The sequence below is a fragment of the Drosophila ananassae genome, chromosome 3R, assembly GCF_017639315.1.
Source record: "Drosophila ananassae strain 14024-0371.13 chromosome 3R, ASM1763931v2, whole genome shotgun sequence".
Taxonomy (NCBI): Eukaryota; Metazoa; Arthropoda; class Insecta; order Diptera; family Drosophilidae; genus Drosophila; species Drosophila ananassae.
The window spans coordinates 5,991,009-6,015,323 of record NC_057930.1 but is presented as its reverse complement, the minus strand read 5'-3'; the positions used below and the strand labels follow the sequence as shown (position 1 = coordinate 6,015,323).

Here is a 24,315-nt window from a genome sequence, read left to right as displayed (position 1 = left end):
GAAACTTTTCTGTAGTTTTACAAAAATTATAAAAAATTGTTATTTACTTTATAGATTACATTTCGTTTAAAGGTTTGCATATACAGGGTATAAGCAAGGGTTTGCACAGTTTTTTGCATTTCTATTATGATCATGCAAAATTTTTTACCAAAAACAATACCAAAGTAGTAAACTTAATTTACTAATCTAACTAAAAATGGAACCTTAATTTATAATTTTCATTATTTTCGGAGATATGTGTACGACTTCAACACATATTGTTTAGAATAAAAAGAAATGTTTCTTTTGAAATTGTCACTATTTGAATTTTTTATATGGTTTAGTATTCCTCCTAATCGAAAACAGGCTTACTGGTACTCAAATTTCTTTGATGATATTTATTTTTTATATTTTATAAAAATAACCCCAAAAAAAACTAATAAGATACATAGTAAACAATTAATTGTATCAGAAAAAAATCTTGAGAAGATGAGTTAACAAAAATAATATCTGATACGCCTCTTTCAACCAAAACATTAATGCGTCGATGCAAGGTAGTTTAGTTTTAGTCTGCTACAAAGCTAAGAAGTAGCTTAAAATGAAAAATAACGAATCAAACAGTTCGCTTGTATCCAAAGAAATTTTATCTAAAAGTAATATCTTAGATCACCCTATATTTATACAATATAGACAATAAGTACATACATTCTTTAGTTTCTATACATGTCCATGTCAGTTAGAAATATGCACATAGTGCTCTATTTCGGCCAACATTTTTTAAACTATATTCCGCATACATACGGAATAGTGTAGTTTAGTTTAAGGACGTCAGGTGAATAATAAAGTAAAGGTAATAAATGTTCCATTCCAGTGGCAAAAGAAGCCACTTTAACCGTTACCATAAGCCTTCTAATTTTTCAAACGTTTTTGTATTTGCTTATCTTAGAGTGCAAAAATACAACCTAACAAGCAATTGCCGCTCCACCTTGTTACTGATAAAAAATGTTATAATCTGCCCCTCAAAAGAGACATTTGATTTGCAGCTCAAATATGTTTGCTATTGTGTCTTATTTTTATTCGTTTCTCGTTAAAAAACGAGTTTAAGGCAAATGCTTATACACAAACTCAATAATGAGGTAAGCAATAAGAGCCAACTCTCTCTTTCTAATAGTTCTCGATCAATTCTCTTACAACTCTCTTTACTGTGACCTGTATACCCAAACATACATACATACGTATGCCAATATATGAGCAGTATTGCTCTCCATCCGGAAAAATTCTGTTCCATATTTGTTTTTCCTTTCCTGTAAGAGCGTGGAGAGAAGCTGCTTCTTGAGAGCAAAACTGCCAACTCTGCCTTCTAATTGTTTAAAGAGGTATTTGCTGAGCCATTCGCTGATCACATAGTACTCAATTAAAATTCTTCAGTGCTGAGATCACCACTTGGGCATTGCCACTTCTCGGCTGTAATTTATTTTAATGAAAACGTCGATTTACCCTTACAGGTCAGCAAGCATAGTATTTCCACTCGCATCTCGCAATATGCATGTACAATGTATATATGTATGTACATATACATATGTATGTAAGTATAAACCGTAAGGGTGGGCGGATATACAGGAAATTAAATTAATTTAAGTTTATGTGTGGGACGGTTTATTTACATTTGTACTCTCGGCGCCTGTCGGCACAATTTATTTTTCACACTTTAAATTTGGTTTTTGTTTTCTCTTGCGTTGAGTTAACACATCAGCGTCATCTAACGCTCTTCTCTCTCCTAGCAAATTTTTTGGAATATTTGCGGAATACATACATATTCAGTACATGCATGTTAAAAGTTTTTAGATATCGTTTCGAATACGGTGCTTACATACATATGTATATACATATGTGCATGTGTATTATTTAAATGACCAGCGCCCCAGTCTCGTTTTCGCATACTTATGATATTTTTGATGTGGCGTATTCGTAAAATCAGTAAGATTGCATATCAAATATGGAAAAAATTTATGAAAAAGTATTAATGCCAAACTATTCCATGACCTAATTCATAACTAAAAAAATCTGACCATTTTTAGAGGATTTAGAGACTTCATTCTGCTTCCATACTGGAGCTTGAGTTTTTTGTTCGAAAATAGATAAAAGTATGCACACACAATTTTTTTTTCACACACACAAAGTATTCACACACTGCGCTTTTTCCGCTGACAGCAAAGAATCTTTACAAATTAATACATGTGCTGCATATTCTTTTGGCCCCTGAGTCTATATCCTGACACATTCACGCATTCAAAACGCCATATTAACCCGATACCGAAATACTGCGACAGTTATGCAGAATGTTCTTTTTTTATTTACTTTAAAAAGGTTAAAACTAATCCTAGGCTCCTAATTGGCATTTTCATCATCATTTTCTACCATAATTAATTACCATTCGTTCACCTTCTGTGCTAAATTGACTAAAATAAAATTCTTCGTGAGTGGCGAAATGTGAAGGGGCTACGAACTCCTACTGACCGAGTGGCCTTTTTATTTCTGTTTTTTTTTTAATCTATTTTTCTAAATTTTTTTCATGCCATTTTTCATGACTTAAATGCCAATTGTTCGGCCTTTTTTTTTTTTAAAGGTTGCCAACGAGTAAACTTTTTAATCTATTTTAATGCAATATATGCAATGTAAAAAAAAATGCTATTGTTTTTTTTTAGTTTATATTTATATATTTAATTTATATATAATTTATATTTTTGATATTGTTTTTTTTTTAAATTTATTTTTAACTCTTAAAAGAACAAAAACGAAATAATATTAATAAAAAAATATATATTATATTTAACTTTTTTATTAAAAAAATAAAAAAAAAAATTTTTATTAAAAAAATAAATAAAAATATGATATAGTTGTCCGATCTTTTTGGATCTGTTAGAAAGCAATTCAGTACTCCGTGAAAAATTCCAAGTCTGTAGCTTTTTTATGGTTTCCTGAGTAAAATTTATAGAAACAGACAGACATGCTTTATTGTAATGAACTCTGCAAAAATGTTTTGAGGAAATTCCAAAATTATATGTAGTCAGGAAAAGTCACCAAGTCTTTGCGAGGTCTACTAGATTAAACTACCCAATGGTGTTCTACAAACCTTTCAAAACCCAATAATTGATTTTTAGAATAAAAATAGAACTGATTTGACCACAATTACATTTCTGTAATGATTAAAAAAGAACAAATTCTTCATTATTCGTATATTATTTATTCTTGTGCACACCAAAATTAGAATGCACTGTGCAGGGGTATACAGATAAGCTATGAACATATATAGTTCGTTTGCGCTATACAGCCTTTATTATTAAATTAATTATTACGAAACTAAAATAAGTATTACTATTGAGAAGTAGCGCCTTCGAAAGGTGTGGTACATACCTGAGCAAGGTACTCTCATAAATTCGTCAGCAGGTGTAAGTTAAAGGCAACCTAGTTAAAGGCTGTACAATTTATTGAGCTGACATATGGTCAAAATAAGGTAAATCCAAATTGACCTATACTTTTCGGGCTACATAAATGTTTTGAGGAAATCCCTAAATTATAACTAATCTGAAAGAGTCCCCAGGACTTTACGAGGCCTATTAGATTAAACTACCTGGGTGACGAAGGTTAAGTACCAAGTACAGGTAGTAATGCACCATAGAAGGATAATCAAAGCGTCATATACACCACTTAAATGCATACCTGTTTAAAATAAAAACGTTCGCATATGGGGAACAAATATCAGTTGCCTGCCAACCACTGAAACGCCTACATCGCTCTCAGACAACAGAAATCCGCAGAAAAAGTTATGGCCTCGTATACTTGCACCCAGTTCTTAAACCTTAATGAAAGCTGCATAATGTCATCGTCTACAACTTTTACACTAGACGCAGTTCATTTTGCACAAAAGGACCTAAATCTCTTCATAGAGAGCTTGGAGACTATATCCCGCCTAGAGAAGCAGCGCTATGAGTGCCGTCAGCGCCAACGGGAACACAAGCTGCAACAGGAGCGCATCGCTAAACTGGAGGACGAGCGCTGTAGGAGCCCGACACCCAGTGCTGAGGAGGCGGTCGACGAGCCGATACTGTACCTTGAGGCCAAGTGCATTCCCTACGCAATATCCGATAACCTGAACACCCAAAAACAGCCTGTCGCTGAATCACCAGAGTACTACACTTGTAATGATGAAGCGTACGGAAGCGCAACGCAGTCGCCACGCAGTAGCATTACCTATTGCAGCTGCGGTGTCGAAGAGTTGCACAGCATGGCGTACGATTCTGCCGAATCTGGTGTATACGGAACGCCCTCACCCCCACCAGTCCGACCACGCTCCCAGGTTATTACGAAGTCAAAGCGCCGTTCCACGCGATCTCGCATTATCAACATGGTACTGAAGCGAGATTGCTGTAAGACTCCGATTTCCCCTTGCCAGAGTCATAAGAAAAAAGACAAATGCGTGTTCTCTGATGAAATAATTCGTGGGCACTATGAGCACTTTACAAGCAGGTCCCGACAGGGTATAGCCTATCAAGTTAATTCGCCGGAGGAGAGCTTCCTGAACAAGGCCCTGCGATATTTAACATTATAGTTATTCTTAAAATTAAAACCAGAATCATTTAGTTATTTCATAGAATAAACTCGTTTGTAAAACATTTATAAGATTATTAATAAAAACAAGTTCTTTTTTTTTACATAATTGAATAATTTAATTGTATCTTTCTAAATTATCGAAGATAAAATGACGCACCGGTGATGAAGGAAATTCGAAATCAACAATTTCTATTATTCATTTTTGGACAGAATTGGTTACTTGGCAGAAAAGAGAGCAAGAAAAATGAGAGTAATCAAATTTCTAGCAGAAATGACTTATAGGTAATAATACCTAAAATATAAATTCGCTCGGTAAGGGTATAAACGCCAGGTCAGAATATAACGCTGGTTTTGTTGCTAACGCCCTGTTGCTGGTTTTGTTTTGTTTACATCGAAGTTACAGGATGTCAGCAAGAAAAACAGGGTGCTGCATCCTGTTTTATAGGGAAAAGCTTTAGATGTTTATAGATTTCGCATGCGCGAAAGCTACTATTCTCTCAAAGACTTCGAAAGAGAGTCTCTCGCAATGGGTAATGCTTGCACGAACCGGTAACGCATGTATGAACCGGGCAAATGGATAACGGATAATGGGTGTGCGCAAGGATAAAAAAATTGAAAACCAGACGAGAGCTCGTATACAACAAGTTGAAGAGTAGTTAAATTTCGATTTTTCACAGCTTACATTTTACTCGCGCTCTAAAGATACGGATGAATCCTAACCCGTATCACATTCTCGGTCGCTCGAAATTGTAAAAGGCGGCGTGGTTATAGCTGGTATATTGTTGCGCGTGTACCTGTGTTGGAACTGCATGTCGCGCACAATGCTATCCCAAGTAAAAGCAAAATTTGTTTAACTAATAACAACTAGGCTGTGAAAAAGCATTTATTGATTCTTTACAATAAATCAATCAAAACTACTTTTTATATATAATGCTAAAATATTCGCGCGCTCTTTTTTTGTTTTTGGTTTTTTTGAGTTACTCTATTTATAGGTCATCAAAGTCTTTGGGGGTGATTATTTGCGTATTAAAACATCCATATAACAAAAAAAATAGACAATCTATTTTTATGAAATATGTATACTTCGGAGCTATACGCGTAGGAACGTTTTTGGGTGTGACTTGCCTTAGTTGCAGTTCTCCCAATTGGGAATAAGGTCATTATTCCTCTCCAACCACTTCCCTCTCTCTTTCTGGTGTTTGTGTGTTTGTTGACTCTGTTCCTAGTTCTGCTATGCTTCTGCTTTTCCAATTACATTTTTTTAAAAAGTTCCTATAAAATATTTTTACCCAAGGTAAAAATAGCTCGAAACTTTAAAGAAAATTTTAAATTAATTCTTGTTATTTATCAAGGCGATTCGATTGCGCATGTTTATATATAATTGAACTTGAACTCTATATGCAAATATTTGTAGATTTTTCCACCTGCAACACCTGCAAGTGAAGCGAATTTTTTAGATAATTTTTTTACTTGTTCAGCCGCGAGAATTAAGGGTAAGGCCTTAAATTGCTTGTGAATGCACATATTTAAGTGTGTGTGTTGATGCGATGAGTTTAACTTGACCAATTAAGGTAGTAGACCAATGTGATGGGTTCCAAAAATCGAATTTTTTTTTTCTACATTTTTTGAAAGAACCACATTTCAAAAACATGCTCTTAAATTTTCAGACCAAAATTTAGAATATTGTTAAAGTTATTGGCAAAACAAGAGAGCGCGCCGTAGTGAGTATGAACGCGTGTCGAAACTTTGAACGCGTTTTTCTCGAAACCAGGTTTTTGAAATTTCGGGGAAGCACTGACTTAAAACTATTCAACCGATTTGGCTTTAACTGAATATTCTACATACACATATCTAAATACCTAACCTTTAAAACATTTAAATTTCGAATAATAAATTGATTTTTTCAAACATTTTATCAACGGAAAAACTTCGATTTTGAGTACTTTTTTTTTCAAAACTCCAACATTTATACAATTTCTCACTTTCTATGCATATTTTTGGTTCAGTCACTAGAATAGGGTCTACATAATAATAATTTCTTTGATTTTTTAAATTCGGATGCTTACGGAAGGCTGTGTGCTTCCCCGAAACAGCTCACCATTCTTTCGTGACCTCTACTTCTACAGAAAATACTGTTAATAATTTAAAGTATAATTAAGTCAACTAAATTTTTTTGTACCCTAGAAATTATTAAAATAAACATGTAAAAGTTACAAGACGATCGCATTTTATTTTCTTGTTGAAAAAAAATTTCAAAAAAACGTCTAAATTTGGGCCGTCACATTGGTCTACTACCTTAACTGAGATTTAACTTATTTAAGATTTTTGTGAACTTAATTTTTAATTTGAAATTGTTTGTCTGTTTTTACTTTAAGACTTTAAAATTTGGAAATCCTTAATTCAACATATCGGTTACCCATGTCCTGACCTACTACAGTGTACTTATAATATAGGCAAATTAGGAAACTTTAAGATAAGTAGAGATATAGCCACATCAGAATAATACTATTTGTATCAAAATTTCATAACTTTGGTGTGTTTTAAGATAGAAGCTGGGACTTTTTCAAAAATTCCATTAATAATAAATTGATTTGATAATTAAATGCTCATAAGGATCGGTCAACCACTATCTTACTATCTAAAAATAGAAACTACCATATAACGGCAACGGTATATCAACATAGGCCATTGCATTTATTTATTATTCAAATTTATTTTTCTACTTTGTTTCAGCCTCCTGAGAATGAGCTTCAAAAATCGCATGATCAAAATCCAGTTGCCTTGAGCGAACATCAGATACGTGTTCAGGCCTCTCTGCAGCGGCTCAACATCCCCGACTGGTTCAGGCACTACAATCAGGGAGACGGGGCCAGTTCTGATGGAACGTCTGTCGCGGGACGGACAACTACGGGTGGTTATCGACCAGGAAACTTTACCCGAAAACGCACACAGGAGTCAAGTCGTTGGCAGGGTCTCAACTCAAAGACGACATCACTAAGCTCGTTGGGTTCGCAACGTTCCGACCGCAGCCCTTTGCTACTTAGCCCCTCAGCGCACAGCCACCATGGTGGCCAAAGCTCCTCTACTGGGGGAACGTCGGCTGACGATGGGTCGGGGCATGTTCAGACGGGGTTAGGAGCAACCCGTTGGTCCACCTCTCACCTTAACTCTACTCAAACTTCGCCGATCATCTCGCAGCGCGGAAGTTTCACGCGGGGGGCACCTATTACGAGTAGCTTTATATCAGTAGCCAGTAGCAGCGGTGTTCTACGGAACTCTTACCGACAGCCGTACCTGGGATGGCGCAGCACAGAAAAATTATCCCAACGGACTCCACATGAACGGTGTGTTTAAACCTTATTAACATACTAAATGTAGATATATGAAATATTCTGCCTTCAGCAGTAAAAAGCTGTAGCTTTTCGTTATCAAATACCGAAGCAAAGCGTTTATGGCGTGATATCAAATATCACCAAAATTATTAATGTCCAACTTGTGGAGTGCATGTCTATATAATGAGCATAATGAATAATTAGACATAATTAGAAGCATCAAACAGTTTCTTAGTTGTAAAAACAATATCAAATTTTTATGTTTTAGTTTGGCGAACTCACTTCTGACGCAGCGTGTAACTCCGTCACCAAATTCGGTGACCAATGGAGTCCCTAATCAGCCTCCTGTAACATCAGAGATCCAAAGTTCAATTAAGGAGGTAACATCAGCCATCGTTCACTATGTAAATGACCAGCAGCAACAGCAGAAATCGGAGCAGCAGCGCAGCCGCTCAACCAGTCCAAATTCAAGGTAAATGACAGTGTTGGCAGTCAATCCACATTTTTATAACCTTGCAGAGGGTATCATAATTTTGGTCAAAAGTGTGCAACGCAGTGAAGGAGACATCTCCGACTCTATAAAGGATATATATTCTTGATCAGGATCACCTCCTGAGTCGATATAAGCATGTCCGTCTGCCCGTCTGTCTGTCTGTCCGTCTGTCTGTCGGTTTCTACGCAAACTAGTCTCTCAGTTTTAGAGCTATCGAGTTGAAACTTTGCACACATCCTTCTTTTTCTTGCAGGTAGTACATAAGTCGGAACGGCCGGGATCGGTCGACTATATCTTATAGCTGCCATATAACTGATTGATCGGAAATGCCATAACTTTTGATGTTTTTTAAGATAGAGGGTTGGAACTTTTTACAAATGTTATATTTGACCAAAATATCTTATGTACAAAATTTCATAAGGATCGGCCGACTATATCCTATAGCTGTCATAGAACGATCGGAATTGGCATAACTGGTGTTTTTTAAGTTAGAAAGATGGGATTTGGTACAGATTCTATTTCGGACAAAATAATCTGTTTTGCCAAATTTCATAGGGATCGGCCAACTATATCCAATAGCCACCATATAACTGAACGATCGAAATGGCACAACTGCAAGGGTATATTAATTTCGGCACCGCCCGAAGTTAGCTTTCCTTTCTTATTCATATTGCTGTTGATTTCTTTCTTTATGAACTTCGTCCTTGTGCCAATCCATTTTGCCCGTTTCACCAAAATCTATATTAATTATATTTTTTTTCAAAACTTAAAAACACTTAGCTACCTCTAAGTGTGTCCGCCTTAGAGAGCAACAAAGTCAGAAATATCGCCAAAAAACCAAAACAATAACCAACAATATCTGAATGAGGTAAGCCCCTTATGTTGGGTTTTGCGTCGTCTTCTTTTTGTTGCTAACAACTGTGATTAACCAGGATGCTGAATGCTTAAATTCTAGACTAATTATACTAAAAATTTTGTCTTTCGAAACTGGCGAGTGTATTTCGTTTTTATGTTTAAAGCGTTCTTCTTTAAAGTCGAAAAACTCTTGAGTTTTGATGGCCTTTCATGATAGAGATAGCGTTTTTAAACATCTTTCAGAAATTACAGAGATTTATTATGTCATTAACAATCAAAATGAGAGTTGCCACAAGTTTATTATTTCATTTATATAATGCATGAGCCAGTCCAGTTACCCTTACAACTAGCTGGTTTGGTTCTCTTTGCCTCTCTGCATACATTTTTTTCGTTGTACCGACCGTGGACATCAGGACTCAACAGATTTTCCTCATATTCGATTTTATTCAAGTACAAGGTGCGCTTCTAGTAACTTTGCAATTTCGGACTGATTTAAAGAAATAGAAAAAATGTGTGTTTTTAGGTCAAATGACAAAAATAAAAAGCGCATCACATGAAAGTGAAAAAAGCTGAAAATAACAAATACTTTAAATAGTTTACTTAAAACTGCATCAAATTATTCCCATATATTTTTGTTTAACTTGGGTCATTGCGTCACATATTGATTTTTTTCCATTCGAATCCACTAAAGCGTCTTATTTTTTTCGTCTTAACTATAGAAAGTGCTGGCTTGAGAGCAGCTTCGTGGGCATACGACCTCTGCACTCTCCACTTACACCTATGATTGACAGTAGTCCACCAACATCAACACATGGAAACCATCAGTTACACAGCTTTCCGTACCACCTGCACTTGGAAGACAGCTTAACGCCAGTGGTCACTACTGAGCAGCCATCGCTTCGCATGAACGGGCTTAGTCGGGTCGGCGGCGGTGGTGGTGAGTCCACCATTTATATATGACACGGCGTCGAAGCATGTCATGCGATGCTGACTTAAAATAAAAATCTTTTTTCTGCCTGCAATAAGGGAGCAGTTGCACAAAATTCATTTTAAGTTTATGTAATAATCTAATCAATAAGCCTGTAGAGAAAGCTACAAACACATACAGATTCAAGTGTTATATTTGTGACTGTTTGCTTGCTGTATTTGTCTTTATTTATTCCGATATCCAGGGTAAAAAGTGCAATGCATTTTAATTGATTTACATATACGCAAATATACACATTTTTAATAACGTTTCCCTTTTCTCCTTTTTGGTTATATTTAATACACGCGTTTTATATTTACAGCTCATGCAAAATGTTCATAGCGTATTTATCAAGGATAAGCATGCTATTGCCATTTTTTTACTTTTACCATCAAAATTGTATTAAAAGTGATTTTTACGAAAGCATTTCGGAATTTTCTATTTTAGGCCTGGTCATTAAAACTAGAAAAATTCACAATTAAAAATGCAAGTCACAATCTGACAACGTAGGAGTGCTAAATATATTATATATTTATTTATATGACCTGTATGCAACGAACGACTTATAGATGGTTTTATTTTCATTATTCTATTTTATCTATTATTTTTGTATACACTTATACATACTTATACGACAACAATAGTTGTGGTGGCTATAATAAATACAATTTGTACCATAAAATCCGGTTTTTATTTAAATTCATTCCAGTTTCACCTTTTTGTTTAAATTAAATTTAAATTAATTAATCAAAAACACAGGCTTTTTTATCATTTGAGATCAAATCTAACGCTTGTTTGAAATTTTTTTTTATAACAAAATTACCACTATATTAAAATTTTACTCGAGGCTTTCATTTACAATACCCTATGTAATCTTAGCCCCCGAACGCTCTTTGAGCAGCGCCTCGCTAGAAGATGTCCTAGCTTCGCTTTTAGGACTGCCAACTACTTTCTCATCCAACCAGAACAGCAATCACAACAGTAACAGCAGCAGAACTCAAGGTGCCCCAACGAAGACGACAGGTAATGAACCTGTAAGTTTTCCCCCAATTTAGTTCACAAACCCATACATACAAAAAAAATAACAGATATAAATTAAAAAATCTCTAATCAGAATCTTGAACTTTAATGCACTCGCTACTAAATCTACATATTTTTAAAGTAAGTGATCTTTTGAAATTTTTTTTTTTAATTTAACATGTGTGTTTGATTCAATCAATAACGATTTAACAGAAAAACGTTGGAGCGACATAGCGTCCGTTTCTCGTTCATGTTTTTTTTTAATAACGAGTCAAACTCTTTATGTTATATTTTTGCAAAAATGATGAAAGAAGTTTAATTAATCTAAATTGGTACTTTTTTCGAGAAAATAAACAATTGTTGTTAGTAAAAATATGACTTCATTGCGTGACAACAATGCTTATGCCAAATTCAACACTCGAAAAAAAATATAATAGAAGTAGACTGTTACCGAAGTACGTATTTTTTTATATTTAAACACTTAGTCAAAAGTCGTTCTCATTGAAATGATCAAAAACTATTACATAATTTGCTTGTGTTCGTAGCCATTAACTTCTTATTTGTTTCTGAACCCAGCACGATCACAACAACCGGATCCTTAAATGCACATTTCTATCATTACATTTGTCAATCAGTTTTTCAATATACACTAAATTTTATTAACATAATGTTAATTTTATATTTTACAGCATCAGAGCCAGCTAGTCGGCAGCAGCTGCAAGCGCTAGCGCCAGTCGATCAACAGAAGATTCGCAGAAGGAGTGAAGGCGATGCAGCACATTCTAAAAAACCGCCAATTCAGGAGGAGCCATATAACCACTTCCATTCACACTCATTGCAGGGTGAAACCAATAGTCAGAAAAATGCATACTCCAGAAACCGTCGTGTATCATTGGAAAATTCTCCGCCTGCAGAACCGGATAAGGAAAGCAATGATAAGCTCAATGGCGAGCCGCAACCTGGAATAGGACTTGAGGTGCGCTGTCGAAACACTAAGTGTCTTAAAAGTGCCTCCCCTGCTGATGCCAAGAAACTGTACAAGTCGTGCCACAACTGTTCCTATTTGTACTGTACGCGGGAGTGCAGACGAGCGCACTGGGAGAAACACCGAAAGGCATGCTTGCACTCGCGAGCATCAAATCTGTGTCGGCAGGTGCTAGCCACATGTAAGGACGACACCGACTCGCAACGTCAGCTCAGCCTCCTTGCTCGCAAAGGCAGCCTCTCACAGGGTCGGGGTGTTGTGCGGGTCCTCTTCCGTAGCGCTGATGCGGCGGAGTGTTTTATTAAAAACGGGTTTCAGTGCATGGGCGAGGCCTCATATGTGCGCTGGCCAGATCTTATGCCTGCGGAAATGGGCTTGGAACTGTATTCGGAACTACTGAAACTCAGCACAGAGTACAAGCCAGAGTCCAAGATGCTAATCTACGTGGCTATTTGTGTGGTATCTGAAGCGCCTGGAATGGGCCAGGCGCCTGTGCGATGGGAGCGCCAGCTTGTTTCTCGATGCGCAAAGCTAAAGCTTTGCAAATCAGCGTTAGCAGAGATGGAACTACAGCAGCAAGCACTACAACAGTCGTTATCGGTGGTGGCAGTGCCGGAACGCACCGAGATCCTCATCCTCACTTTCAATCCTGGCCAACGAACGTTACTTGGAAACCGCGAACTTATTCTATCCAACATACTAGATATATTATCTCGCCGTGGAGTTATACTCCGCAAACATTACCCGGAGATCTTTCAGCGGCTTCAAACATTCACAGAGGGACAAAATGATAAATTCAATCCGGTGACTCTGCACCCTCGCGATTCTCAAACAGGACAGAGTTTTGTCTGCATAATTATGCCTGTCCACACGGATGGCGAGCTTATTAAATTACCCTCTGCAGCCGACGGCTGCAACCGGGTCACAACAATTGATGTGGGCTCTCCAGCCGCACTCGCCCAACTGGATGATGATGAATTGCTAATGCGGAGTTCTCCAGCAAGTTGATTAGTAGCCGGCTACAATGCGCCCAAAAACGCTAAAGACCTTATAAAGATTGGAACTCGCCAGAGCAAAACCATATGCTCCCATTATCGCTTGGATGCTGAAAGCTTGGAATGTAGTATTGAAAGCACTCGTATGTGAGGAAGACACTTCTAATACATGTTAATATTTCTATAAAGCCCCGAAAAAAAATTCATGAAAAAGCTCTTCAAATGACAAAGCCCTTCACACTTGGTGAAGTGCAAAAGTTGTAAGTGAAATTAAAAAGTGATGGACAGTCGAGTGCCTCAAAGATGAATACTCGGTGCTTACTTGAGGGATTGCTACGTTTTAACACGCTAAGCATTTGTTTATTTTTTAATTATGTTTTAAAATATTTGAGTATAAGATAGACGCCATAAATAGTTACATTTAAAAAATATGAGTATATACGAAATTGTTATGTTGTGAAAGATAAAAAAATGTAAAAATCTGATTGACCACATATTGTATCACTATATATAACCCATGCCATACGAAATATATTTATTTCTAAAATTGTGCTTTGAAATTAATAAGACATGTCTTCTAAAAGCTAATATTTTTTTTTATCAGGATGAATTTCTTAAATCGAGAATGCATTTTCTGCCGTCGCGAAGTTACGTTCTCGCGAGTTAAATGCAAAAAAAAGATAGAAAACGAAAGTTTGCACCCATTTTTTTTTTTATTTCCAAAGACATTTTATTTTCCTTTTCATAATAATGGAAAAAACATGAGGTCGCAAAACGTACGAACAATATAAGTCGAATTGAGTTAATCCTAAATGTTGTCTAACAACATGTTGTAGTACCACTAACTACACAAAAATGTTAATATATGTTACTAATATATTTGTGCCTTCTGTGGTAGTTTTAGATCTCGAATTCCACATCAAGTATATTCTTTTTCTTATATATAAAAATATTGGAAACAAACATAAAACCAAGATGTGTTTATGTAAATCAATAGCAGGAACTGACTAAATTCTATCCAGCGACGCAACTTTAAATCTGTAGAAATGGAACGCCCCGAATTATTTAGTCCATTCACAACGGAATAACCATTTGTTTGCTAACTTATGATTTCATAGAACAGCTGATGTGAAAATTTCATCGAATTTGATTGCGTTAAAATCCATTTCGCATTTAAGGCATTTAAAATCCATTTCGTCATTTTTTTCACAGAAAATAATACATTTAAATATGTGTATCCCAATTATAGGATATTATATCAAAAAGAAAGTTTCGGGTTATATATTGTGCTAATATTCGATTTAAATGGGTACTGCGATTGACTGAAAACTTTATTTGCAATAGCCTTTACAATCTTTATACATTTAAAATAAAAAGAAATACTATGTAACAATAATAATTGCTAAATAAATATAACAATATAAAACGAGACATATTATAGTAATAACTTAAAAAATAAACAAATATAAATTTTAATATTATAAAATATTTCCAAGTATATATTTATTTGTATAATTGAAGGTAAATAAATAACGGATTAGGTTTCCTTATGATTTAAGTCAAATAACTGCTAATACATTTTTTTTCGGACAGCTACATACATATTTAAATTATGTATTTAATATGCAACGGTACGAAATACGGTTAAAATAATAGGTTATTTCTTTCTTAGTTTAATTTTTATACCCTTGCAGACCCTATAAAGTATATATATTCTTGATCAGGATCACCTCCTGAGTCGATATGAGCATGTCCGTCTGTCTGTCGGTTTCTACGCAAACTAGTCTCTCAGTTTTGGAGCTATCGAGTTGAAACTTTGCACACATTCTTTTTTCCTTGCAGGTAGTATATAAGTCGGAACGGCCGGAAATGCCATAACTTTGATGTTTTTTAAGCTAGAGGGTTGGGACTTTCCACACATGTTATATTTGACCAAAATATTTTATGTACAAAATTTCATAAGGCCGACTATATCCTATAGCTGTCATAGAACGATCGGAATTGGCATAACTTTGTTGTTTTTTAGTTAGAAAGATGGGACTTGGTACAGATTACTCTTAGGGCAAAATAATTCAATATACCAAATTTCATAAGGATCGGCCGACTATATACGATCCGCTATATATCTAATAATATAAGATGCGTGGCACCTAGCGGACTGCGTCTCAACTGCAAGGGTATATCAACTTCGGCTCCGCCCGAAGTTACACCGTTGAAAGGGTTACGTCTATATAGTACACAACAAAAAATTCACTGAAAATAAAGACAAATTTTTTTTTTGAAGAAAAAAATTATTTTTCAAAATTTGCTCATTGGATGCTAAATATATTGCACGTGGAGATAGCTTTTGAGATGACGCAACTTTTAATACATCTGTTATATATCGGGCAAAATTCGTTAACTCAAGATATAGTCCTGTAAGTTACCCATTTTGTGCAGCCTCCTGTGAAGCTTGCATTTACTTATGCATGTGTGTGTATTTGATTGGCAACTTTGCTTTTTGGAGTCTGCATATATTTGGTCAATACCCTAAAAAATATTGAGTATATCTTTTCAGATTTTAGTTTATTTATTTAAAAACAAAATCCAACTAAAAAAGGGCTTAAAAAGTAAAACATAAAAATTGACCCAACTAGGACTCGAACCCAGGCCCTCCCGTGTTGTTGCTTCAGGGTAAATTTTGATGTAATTCTGCTTTGTGTTTCAGTGTCTCATGTCTTAATAAGAAGACTTACAAATGCACAATTTTACGAGTAGAAAGCTTTATATGCATATGCCCCCACTGAACATATAATGCATATAAATAAAACACTGCTTTGCTTAAATTACAGCCACCACCGTTTTTGGGACAAATCATGGATATGGCAATTTCCAGTTTTTTTAATTTTTTATCTTTGCGCATTTATTTTAGATATAATACATGTTTATTATATGATTGATCGGATATGCCATAACTTTGTTTTTTTTTATAAGTTAGAAGGATGGGTACAGATTGCATTTTGGGCAATCTTATCCGATTTGCAAAATTTTATTAGGATAATTGGCTTAGCTTTGTTGTTTTTGAAGCTAGAATGATGGGACTATCTGCGGTTTCCGTTTTGGGCAATCTAATCCTATGTTTCATAAGGATCGGCCGACTATATCCTATACCTGTCATATATTTGAACGATCGGAAATGACACAACCTTGCTATTTTTAAGGTGCTTGGGGCTGTTTCCAATATTTTTATTAGAAATTTTTTTGATGGTGAAATTCTCATAAGGATCGGACAACTACATATATAAGCTTCTGCTTAACTGTAAAGGTATATCAACTTTGGCTCCGCTCGAAGTTAGCTTTCCTTTCTTATTTTTTTTCTGATAATTTATTATATAGAGAAACTCATAAGGATAGGCCTCTCATTTTGTTTAACACAATTTGTTTAAACAATGCAAGAAAAACAAAAAAAAAAACTCAGGCACGTGCCGAACAAAATTATTTAAATTACCGAAAAAAATTTAAAGCCAGCTTACAACTTTGTCTTGTCCCATCGTCGCCGAGACCTATGTTGATAAATTTTTCAAAATTGAAAATATATAAAAAAGGATTGCTTGATTTACTTATTTTTAATAGTTTGGAGGAGTGAAAACGAAAAAATCATAGTGTTAATTCTTAGTAAAAATTTAATACATAGCCTGCAATAATGAAATAAAAAATAAAAATCACAAATAATAATTATTTTGTGATTTTTAAAATAAAACTAATAATGATAACGGTCCCTGAAAATAACCCAAATAATGCAGTAGAATATCATTTAAATGATTAACTCCTTTGGAAATCGTCCGATTTGGAAGATTTTTTATGTATAAACATATAAATTGAAATAGATTTAAATTTTTTCAAGAAACTTGTTTGAGTTGTCGCTACCTCGGGAGAGGGAGTTGCAAAATTTGGACATAGACTTGATCTGTGACTTGATCACAAACATCGAATAGCTCTATCTCATATAGTCGCTGATACTGCAAACCTGCAAACCAATACGGTAACCAAAATCAATACATATGTATGTCTATAATTCCTCTAAAATCGGCTGATTCATGTCAAAAGAATTAGATTTTTCAAAATAGTTTCCTAAACTGGCGCTACAGAAATATGCAATTTATGGAGGTGGTAGAGGGCGTGGCATCATCATATCCGTGGGTACTATAGAAGTCTTACAGTCTCAGATCCACTTGGAGATGTATCAGAATGTCACTGAAAACAGTCGACCTAAAACATTGTATGAATTAATCACACTCATGTAACGGTGTCGGACCAATTTAATATTTATTTATATATGCATTTATTGAATGTAACAAGTAACTGTTATTTATACAATTATTAAAATTAATTATAATTAAGAGTTAGGAAAATTATTCCAATAGAAAAACAATCAATTTAGATTTTATTACATCTAGGGATAATTCAGGCGAAAATAAATGTGACAATAAGTTATAATTTTTACAGATAACGCGAAAAGGATCATGATCCGCAAAATTAAATCTGCGAATTGGTAACCAAAGGGGTCGAAAGGACCTGGTTGACCTGTTTGGAACAGAGAAAAGTATCTTTTCGAGTAAAAGTTTCGAGTCAACTTGACCAAGAATAATTTTATAAAGGAGCATGGCCCCAGCACAAGTACGATGTACCTGCAATGGTGGCAGGTCTAATAACTTTAGCCCACAACGATATGGTGGAAGGAGACCATCTGAGTCCTGGTTTAAATATTTTAAGACAAATAAAAGAAACTGCTTTTGCGCTGATTCAATACTTCTTTGATGAACTACTGCGGACTCCAAACGCATGAACAGTATTCCAGGATCGGTCGAACCAAAGAGATATACAACATTTTAGTGGTGAAGGGATCATCAAACTCTTTTGACCAGCGCTTGATAAAAGCAAGTACTCCTCTGGCTTTATTAACTGTTACAGAAATATGCTTATTAAACGACAGCTTGTGATCGAAAAGAACTCCAAGATCATTCATTAAGGAAACACGATCTAAATAGTGATTTCCAAGTGAGTACGAGATGACATGAGGCATGCTACGATTAAACGTCATAACCTTGCAGTTTAGTGAGAGGAGATTATTAGAGCACCACAAGAATACTTAATCAAGGTCAAATTGCAGATGTCTATGAAGGAAGTGGTCAGAGAAAGAAAAACAGAGCTTGACATCGTCAGCATACATAAGTATGCTCACGACGAATTCATGAATTTATTCATAATACAGCGCTCAGGCCAGGCTGACGGATCAAGTGCTTTTTCAAAGTAGGATTCAGGAATTACAATTTTGAAAGAGGATATACTACGCTTATGTTTAAAATTAAACTTAAAGACCGCAAATTCATTAGGAGCTACCTTAAGATGGTTTAAGAGATGACTCCTGACATCATCCACAGTGGCATCCGGCTTGAGGCGGGATACAAATATAACTTTACGAGGTGCAACAGCTCTAAGCGAAAGCCCAGAGGATCTTAACTCAGGCGCCACACCAGTGAGAGGCCTAGGAGAATGTGCCACAGGAACCAGCAGATTTTCCAACGATGGAGGATCCAAGACAATAGATGGACCAAGACTCCTTGACGATTCCATTGGCTGACTTGGGAAGCTTGAGACATGAGAAGAAAGAGTACCCAATAAATTTACCCCCATCAGGTTGTTGTTTAGAATTTTTCTCCTTGGAGATTCACTTAATAACTTGAGTGCTCATTAAACTTGAATTGCTCATTAAGTGCAGAAAATTGCTTACGGACATCTAGAAAGCCGTTTCTCGTCTGCTTCATGAAAGTCCGCATCTCAGACTCGATCTCTCTACAGGCAATACAAGACCATGTCAGACCAATATTCTTTGTGATAAGATCGCTTATCCGTCCATTGTGCCCACCACCAGCACATTTAATATGTGAGCAGTTGTTGCAAAGCCAGCAGGACAGATACGAGTCACCAGTGATGGATCCTCCAAGCTCGCATTTCTTAGCAGTGCAAATTAGACTCATTATTGACTGAGATTTGTCCACTGTAGTGAGAGCGAGAAGAGTTCAATTAGAAACTCTGTGGTAGAGAGGCACGTTGGAATCAGGCACATCGAAGAGAAGACGTAACAAAAGAGATACGCCGTGACAAATAAACGGTTCAGAGTAACAATGATGTAACGGGATTACTCGACCGGAGAGTAGCACTCAGGAAGGGAATATAAACTGCTGGCCAAAATAATAAGTACACGCTCATAAGATATTTCTATGTCACGTAAATCTTTTTTTTATTACCTTAACGAACCAATTCTAATTTCTTTTAGTTTTCTGGCATAATGTTGATTATAAAAATACTTAACATAAGAATATTTCACGAAATCTGTAGAATTTATTGTGGATTAAACCTAAAAAACATAAAAAAGGGTTGGTCAAAAAAATAAGTACAGCAATTCTTCAAAGCCTCTAACTTAAAAATAAAAAACATTTTCTCAATTCTTTTTTTTATAGTAATCTTATGCTAATACCCAGTATATCCCCCCTTATTTTGTATAACTTTTGTTATCCGTTTCGGCATGCTGGGCATTTAATTTACGGCACGTCTCCAAACCTTGTCTTCTCTTCGAATTGCAATTCTTCTTTATTTTGAAATGTGTTTGTGCCAATCCGACGATTAAGCTCTCCCTATAGGTTTTCTATTGGGTTTAAGTCTGCAGTTTGACTTGGCCACCTTATAATGTCCACCTTTGATTTGTGTGTTAGGTCGTTGTCCTGAAGAAAGACCCATCTCAAGGGCATGTCTTCCTCAGCATTATGTCAGACAATATATTCTTATACCCAAATCTGGTCATAGTATCGGTAATTCGATGAATAGGGACAACTCCATGCCAAGAAAAACAGTCCCAAATCATAATGTTTCCGCTTCCGTGTTTAACGGTCTATTCCGAGTACCGGACGTCGAATTCTTTGCCTTTGGGTCGTCGTACATTCTTTCTGGAGTCGTTACCAAATAGATTTATTTTTGTTTCGTCGCTCCATAGGACATTATTCCACTTTTTGGAACCCTCTGTTCCAGATCATGCCAAACGATTTTGGGCTATCTGTTTCCTTTAAATTATTCCCTCGAAGGAGAGGAACTTTTCTGGCTGTGCGTCCTTGTAAGCCAGCATTAGTAAGTCTACGACGAACTGATCTAGACGATATTTCATGGTCAATATGAGCAGCAAAGACTTAGGATTCGGGTGTCGGTCGTTTGACAGGATTTCTTCTTCCGACCTCGAGTTTCGAATTGAACCTTGCATTTTAGGGAATTCTGGACCAAAATTAATGACTGCCCAAGTCTTTTAGCGATTTTCCGAAGACTTCATCCTTCCTTTTGCAGAATTAAAACAATTTTTCTTTTTTCTGTTGTACAATTCTTTTTTTTGCCCCAACTATAGAATTTTTTTTCCTGCCACGCATCTTATATTATTAGTAGAGGTGGGCATGGGCTCGTGTTTTCGTCGTGGCACGCGTGCCCACGCGTTTCCACGCGTGTTCGTGTTGAAAATTAAAATTTAACACGCGTGCGTGCGTTTTCGTGCCGACCTTCCAAAACACGACAAAACACGAAGCATTAAAAATTTTGCATTTTCTAGAAATTTCGAGAAAAAAAATTTTTTGTAATGTAAATATTATTTTTCGTGTTGGGCCGTGTTGGCAAAATTTTTGGCCGTGCGTGTGCGTGCGTGCTAAAAAAACTAAGCTGTCGTGTCGTGTTGGGCCGTGTCGAAAAATTCAGCCCATGCCCACCTCTAATTATTAGATATATAGCGGATCGTATATAGTCGGCCGATCCTTATGAAAATTGGCAGATCAGATTGTTTTTCCCAAAATAGAATCTGTACCAAATCCCATCTTTCTAACTTAAAAAACACCAAAGTTATGCCAATTTCGATCGTTCTATGACAGCTATAGGATATAGTCGGCCGATCCTTATGAAATTTGGTACATAAGATATCTTGGTCAAACATAGCATGTGTGGAAAGTCCCACATGAAACTTAAAAAACACCAAAGTTATGGCATTTCCGATCAATCAGTTATATGGCAGCTATAGGATATAGTCGACCGATTCCGGCCGTTCCGACTTATATACTGCCTGCAAAGGAAAGAAGGATGTGTGCAAAGTTTCAACTAGCTTTAGAAGAAGAACTAGAAGGATAGCTTTAAAACTGAGAGACTAGTTTGCGTAGAAACAGACAGACGGACAGACGGACATGCTCATATCGACTCATGAGGTGATCCTGATCAAGAATATATATACTTTATAGGGTCGGAGATGTCTCCTTCACTGCGTTGCACACTTTTGACCAAAATCATAATACCGTCTGCAAAGGTATAAAAATCCCTTGGTAAATACTTTGTAAATGATATCTCGAAGACCTGGATAAAATTTCATTAAGATCGGTTGAGTAATTTGCGAGAAATCTTGACAACCGACTTTGAAAACATATTTTTGAGAAAAACGCGTTTAAAGGTTTGCCCTCTGCCTATACTTGACCTCGAGCGCCCACTTTTTCAAGGCTGTATCTCCGAAACTATTAGTTGGATTAACTTGAAAATTTAAGACATTATTGAGATGAAACTAGAGATCTTATAGAATTCAATAATTTTAATCAATATCGCATATAACCCCTTAAATAAAACAGGGGGTATCAGGGGCACTGTTGTCATTTTATACTTTTTCCGGACAGATCTGTCCGGTTTTTAACTGCGTCAGCCGAAAAAATTTTAAAATATCCCCTAGCCTTTTATCTCTGTTTTTATTTTTGGGCTGGCGTTTTTTATCCCATTTTTATTTTTGTGTAAAGTGCTGAAAAGTAATCCAAATGTACATTACTTTTATATCGATATCGGTACTTTTAAATGAATGCAACCCTGTTGTAATCGTAAATCGTATATATCGATATACAGTGCTATCAGTTGTTACTTGTGAAATTTTTACGGGCAATAACCCATTTATGGAATTGGCAACATTTGCTCTACAACTGCTGTCGCTGCCCTGGTCAAAGGCAGAAGTTGCCAAGCTAATTTGGTAACCGAATGCAAATAGGTAAATCAGGTAAATATTTTAATACTTTTTTTTTCACATATTCAATGAAATTATTTTTTCTTTCTTAGGTTTGGGCTACGCCGGAAAGGCGTATGTATAATATGTTGCCATGAATATGCCATCCCATGAATATTCAAAAATGATTGAAAGCAACAAATCTACAAAACTTCAAAGTTTAGAAGCTTGCAATGATGAAATTGACGTTGTTCTAAACGAGTTGGCAACCAATAAAGAGTGATATTACATAAAATGTATGAAAAAAATATTTAGTCTTTTTTTTTTTTTTTTTTTTTTTTTAAATTTTTGTCCTTTTTTATCCTTTTTTATAATCAATCTAGACTTTTTTGTAACGAGCTGACGGCAACACTGATTCAGGGGGGTATCTGTGAACGCAGTTTACGTAGCTGACGATTCGCATGCTGTTTCTATGCGAACTAGTCTCTCAGTTTTAGCTTTCGATTTTAAACTTTCCTTTGAACTCAAAATAGAGTTCAAAACTCAGTCCCTGGTATTTTACTTTGTCAATTTGTTTTTGTTCCCTATACAGTATTTAGTTGCATATATTATAGGGTATTATAATTGTGGTTGAAAGTGTGCAACACAGTGATGGAGACATCTCCGACCCTATAAGGTATGTATGTATATATATTCTTTATCAGAATCAACTTCTGAGTCAATATAACTACTAACTAGTCTTTTTATTTTAAAGCTATCTTCTGAAAAATTGGCAAACTTGCTTCTTTTATTTGCAGGCAGTATATATGTAAGTCGGAACGGCCGGGATCGATCGACTATATCTTATAGCTGCCATGTAACTGAATGATCGGAAATAGCACAACCTTAATTACTATTTTTAAAGATGCTTGAGTCTGTTTTCAATATTTTTATTAAAACAAATTGAGTTGATGGTGAAATTCTCATAAGGATCGGCCAAATATATACGATCGGTTATAAATATATAAATAATAATATAAGCTGCTACCTGACTGAAAGAATATATAAACTTCGGCTACGCCCGAAGTTAGCTTTCCTTTCTTGTTAACTATACTCGCTATGTTACTAAATAGCGAAATACTATATTTGTAAAGTTGTAACTTTTTTGTAATACCACAAATAATACAGTTTGAAGTCTGAACCCTTCCGGCGGGGGCTAAACATTTATTTTAGAACCCTACGTTTTAAGAAAAATATTCTTAGAATACTTTGTTGTTTTGGTAATGACGTTTTTTTGTTTCATAAAAATTAACCCGCCTCGATAGGTATATATGTATAAAGATATGTAATTTTAATTATTTGTTAATACCCTTGCAGAGGGTATTATAATTTTGATCAAAAGTGTGCAACGCAGTGAAGGAGATATCTCCGACCCTATAAAGTATATATATTCTTGATCAGGATCACCTCCTGAGTCGATATGAGCATGTTCGTCTGTCCGTTTCTACGCAAACTGGTCTCTCAGTTTTAAAGCTATCGAGTTTAAACTTTGCACACACCCTTCTTTCCTTTGCAGGCAGTATATAAGTCGGAACGGCCGGGATCGGTCGACTATATCCTATAGTTGCCATATAACTGATTGATCGGAAATGCCATAACTTTGGTGTTTTTTTAAGTTAGAGGGTTGGGACTTTCCACACATGTTATATTTGACCAAAATATCTTGTGTACAAAATTTCATAAGGATCGGCCGACTATATCCTATAGCTACCCTATAACATTGATCGGAAATGCTATAACTTCGTTGTTTTTCAAGTTAGAAGGATGGGAGTTTCAATGGATTCCTCTTTTGGCAAAATAATTCGATATGCCAAATTTCATAAGGATCGGCCAACTATATACGATCCGCTATATATCTAATAATATAAGATGCGTGGCGCCACCTAGCGGACTGCGACTCAACTGCAAGGGTATATACTTCGGCTCCGCCCGAAGTTAGCTTTCCTTTCTTGTTATTTTCCTGCTTTACTTTTAGAGCATAAAAAATTTGTTACTTATAAAA

The 24,315-nt window shown here is 35.7% G+C and overlaps 2 protein-coding genes and 1 long non-coding RNA gene across 9 annotated transcripts in view; all 3 read left to right on the top strand.

Moving 5' to 3' along the window:
• The window catches only part of LOC6496735, a 40,443-nt gene extending 25,713 nt beyond the window's left edge, over nucleotides 1–14,730 (top strand). For 3 of the 7 annotated variants that reach the window (XM_032453290.2, XM_014903785.3, XM_014903786.3), the window contains exons 6-10: nucleotides 7,324–7,934; nucleotides 8,191–8,394; nucleotides 9,990–10,207; nucleotides 11,117–11,260; nucleotides 11,947–14,730. In XM_032453290.2, coding sequence (XP_032309181.1) covers nucleotides 7,324–7,934; nucleotides 8,191–8,394; nucleotides 9,990–10,207; nucleotides 11,117–11,260; nucleotides 11,947–13,250 — 2,481 coding nt within the window. In that variant the 3' untranslated portion in view covers nucleotides 13,251–14,730. Of the gene's footprint in view, nucleotides 1–5,286; nucleotides 5,424–7,323; nucleotides 7,935–8,190; nucleotides 8,395–9,195; nucleotides 9,284–9,989; nucleotides 10,208–11,116; nucleotides 11,272–11,946 lie in introns of those variants that run through there. The other 4 variants (XM_014903781.3, XM_032453292.2, XM_032453291.2 and 1 more) reach the window with 4 other exon arrangements.
• Nucleotides 2,784–7,370, top strand: LOC26515279. The gene is made up of 2 exons (XM_014903792.3): nucleotides 2,784–5,423; nucleotides 6,966–7,370. Exon 1 carries the CDS (start codon nucleotides 3,806–3,808, stop codon nucleotides 4,586–4,588), a length of 783 nt encoding a protein of 260 aa, XP_014759278.1. The 5' UTR covers nucleotides 2,784–3,805; the 3' UTR covers nucleotides 4,589–5,423; nucleotides 6,966–7,370.
• A 7,352-nt stretch (nucleotides 14,731–22,082) lies between the features above and the next one.
• Nucleotides 22,083–22,569, top strand: LOC116655415. Its single transcript, XR_004310508.2, has 2 exons — nucleotides 22,083–22,328; nucleotides 22,388–22,569. It is a non-coding gene; the product is annotated as an uncharacterized LOC116655415 (long non-coding RNA).
• Nucleotides 22,570–24,315: the final 1,746 nt, after the last annotated feature.

Bases quoted from the DNA above. Each gene is read 5' to 3' on its own strand.
- LOC26515279 (XM_014903792.3), top strand. From the start codon at position 3,806: ATGGCCTCGTATACTTGCACCCAGTTCTTAAACCTTAATGAAAGCTGC.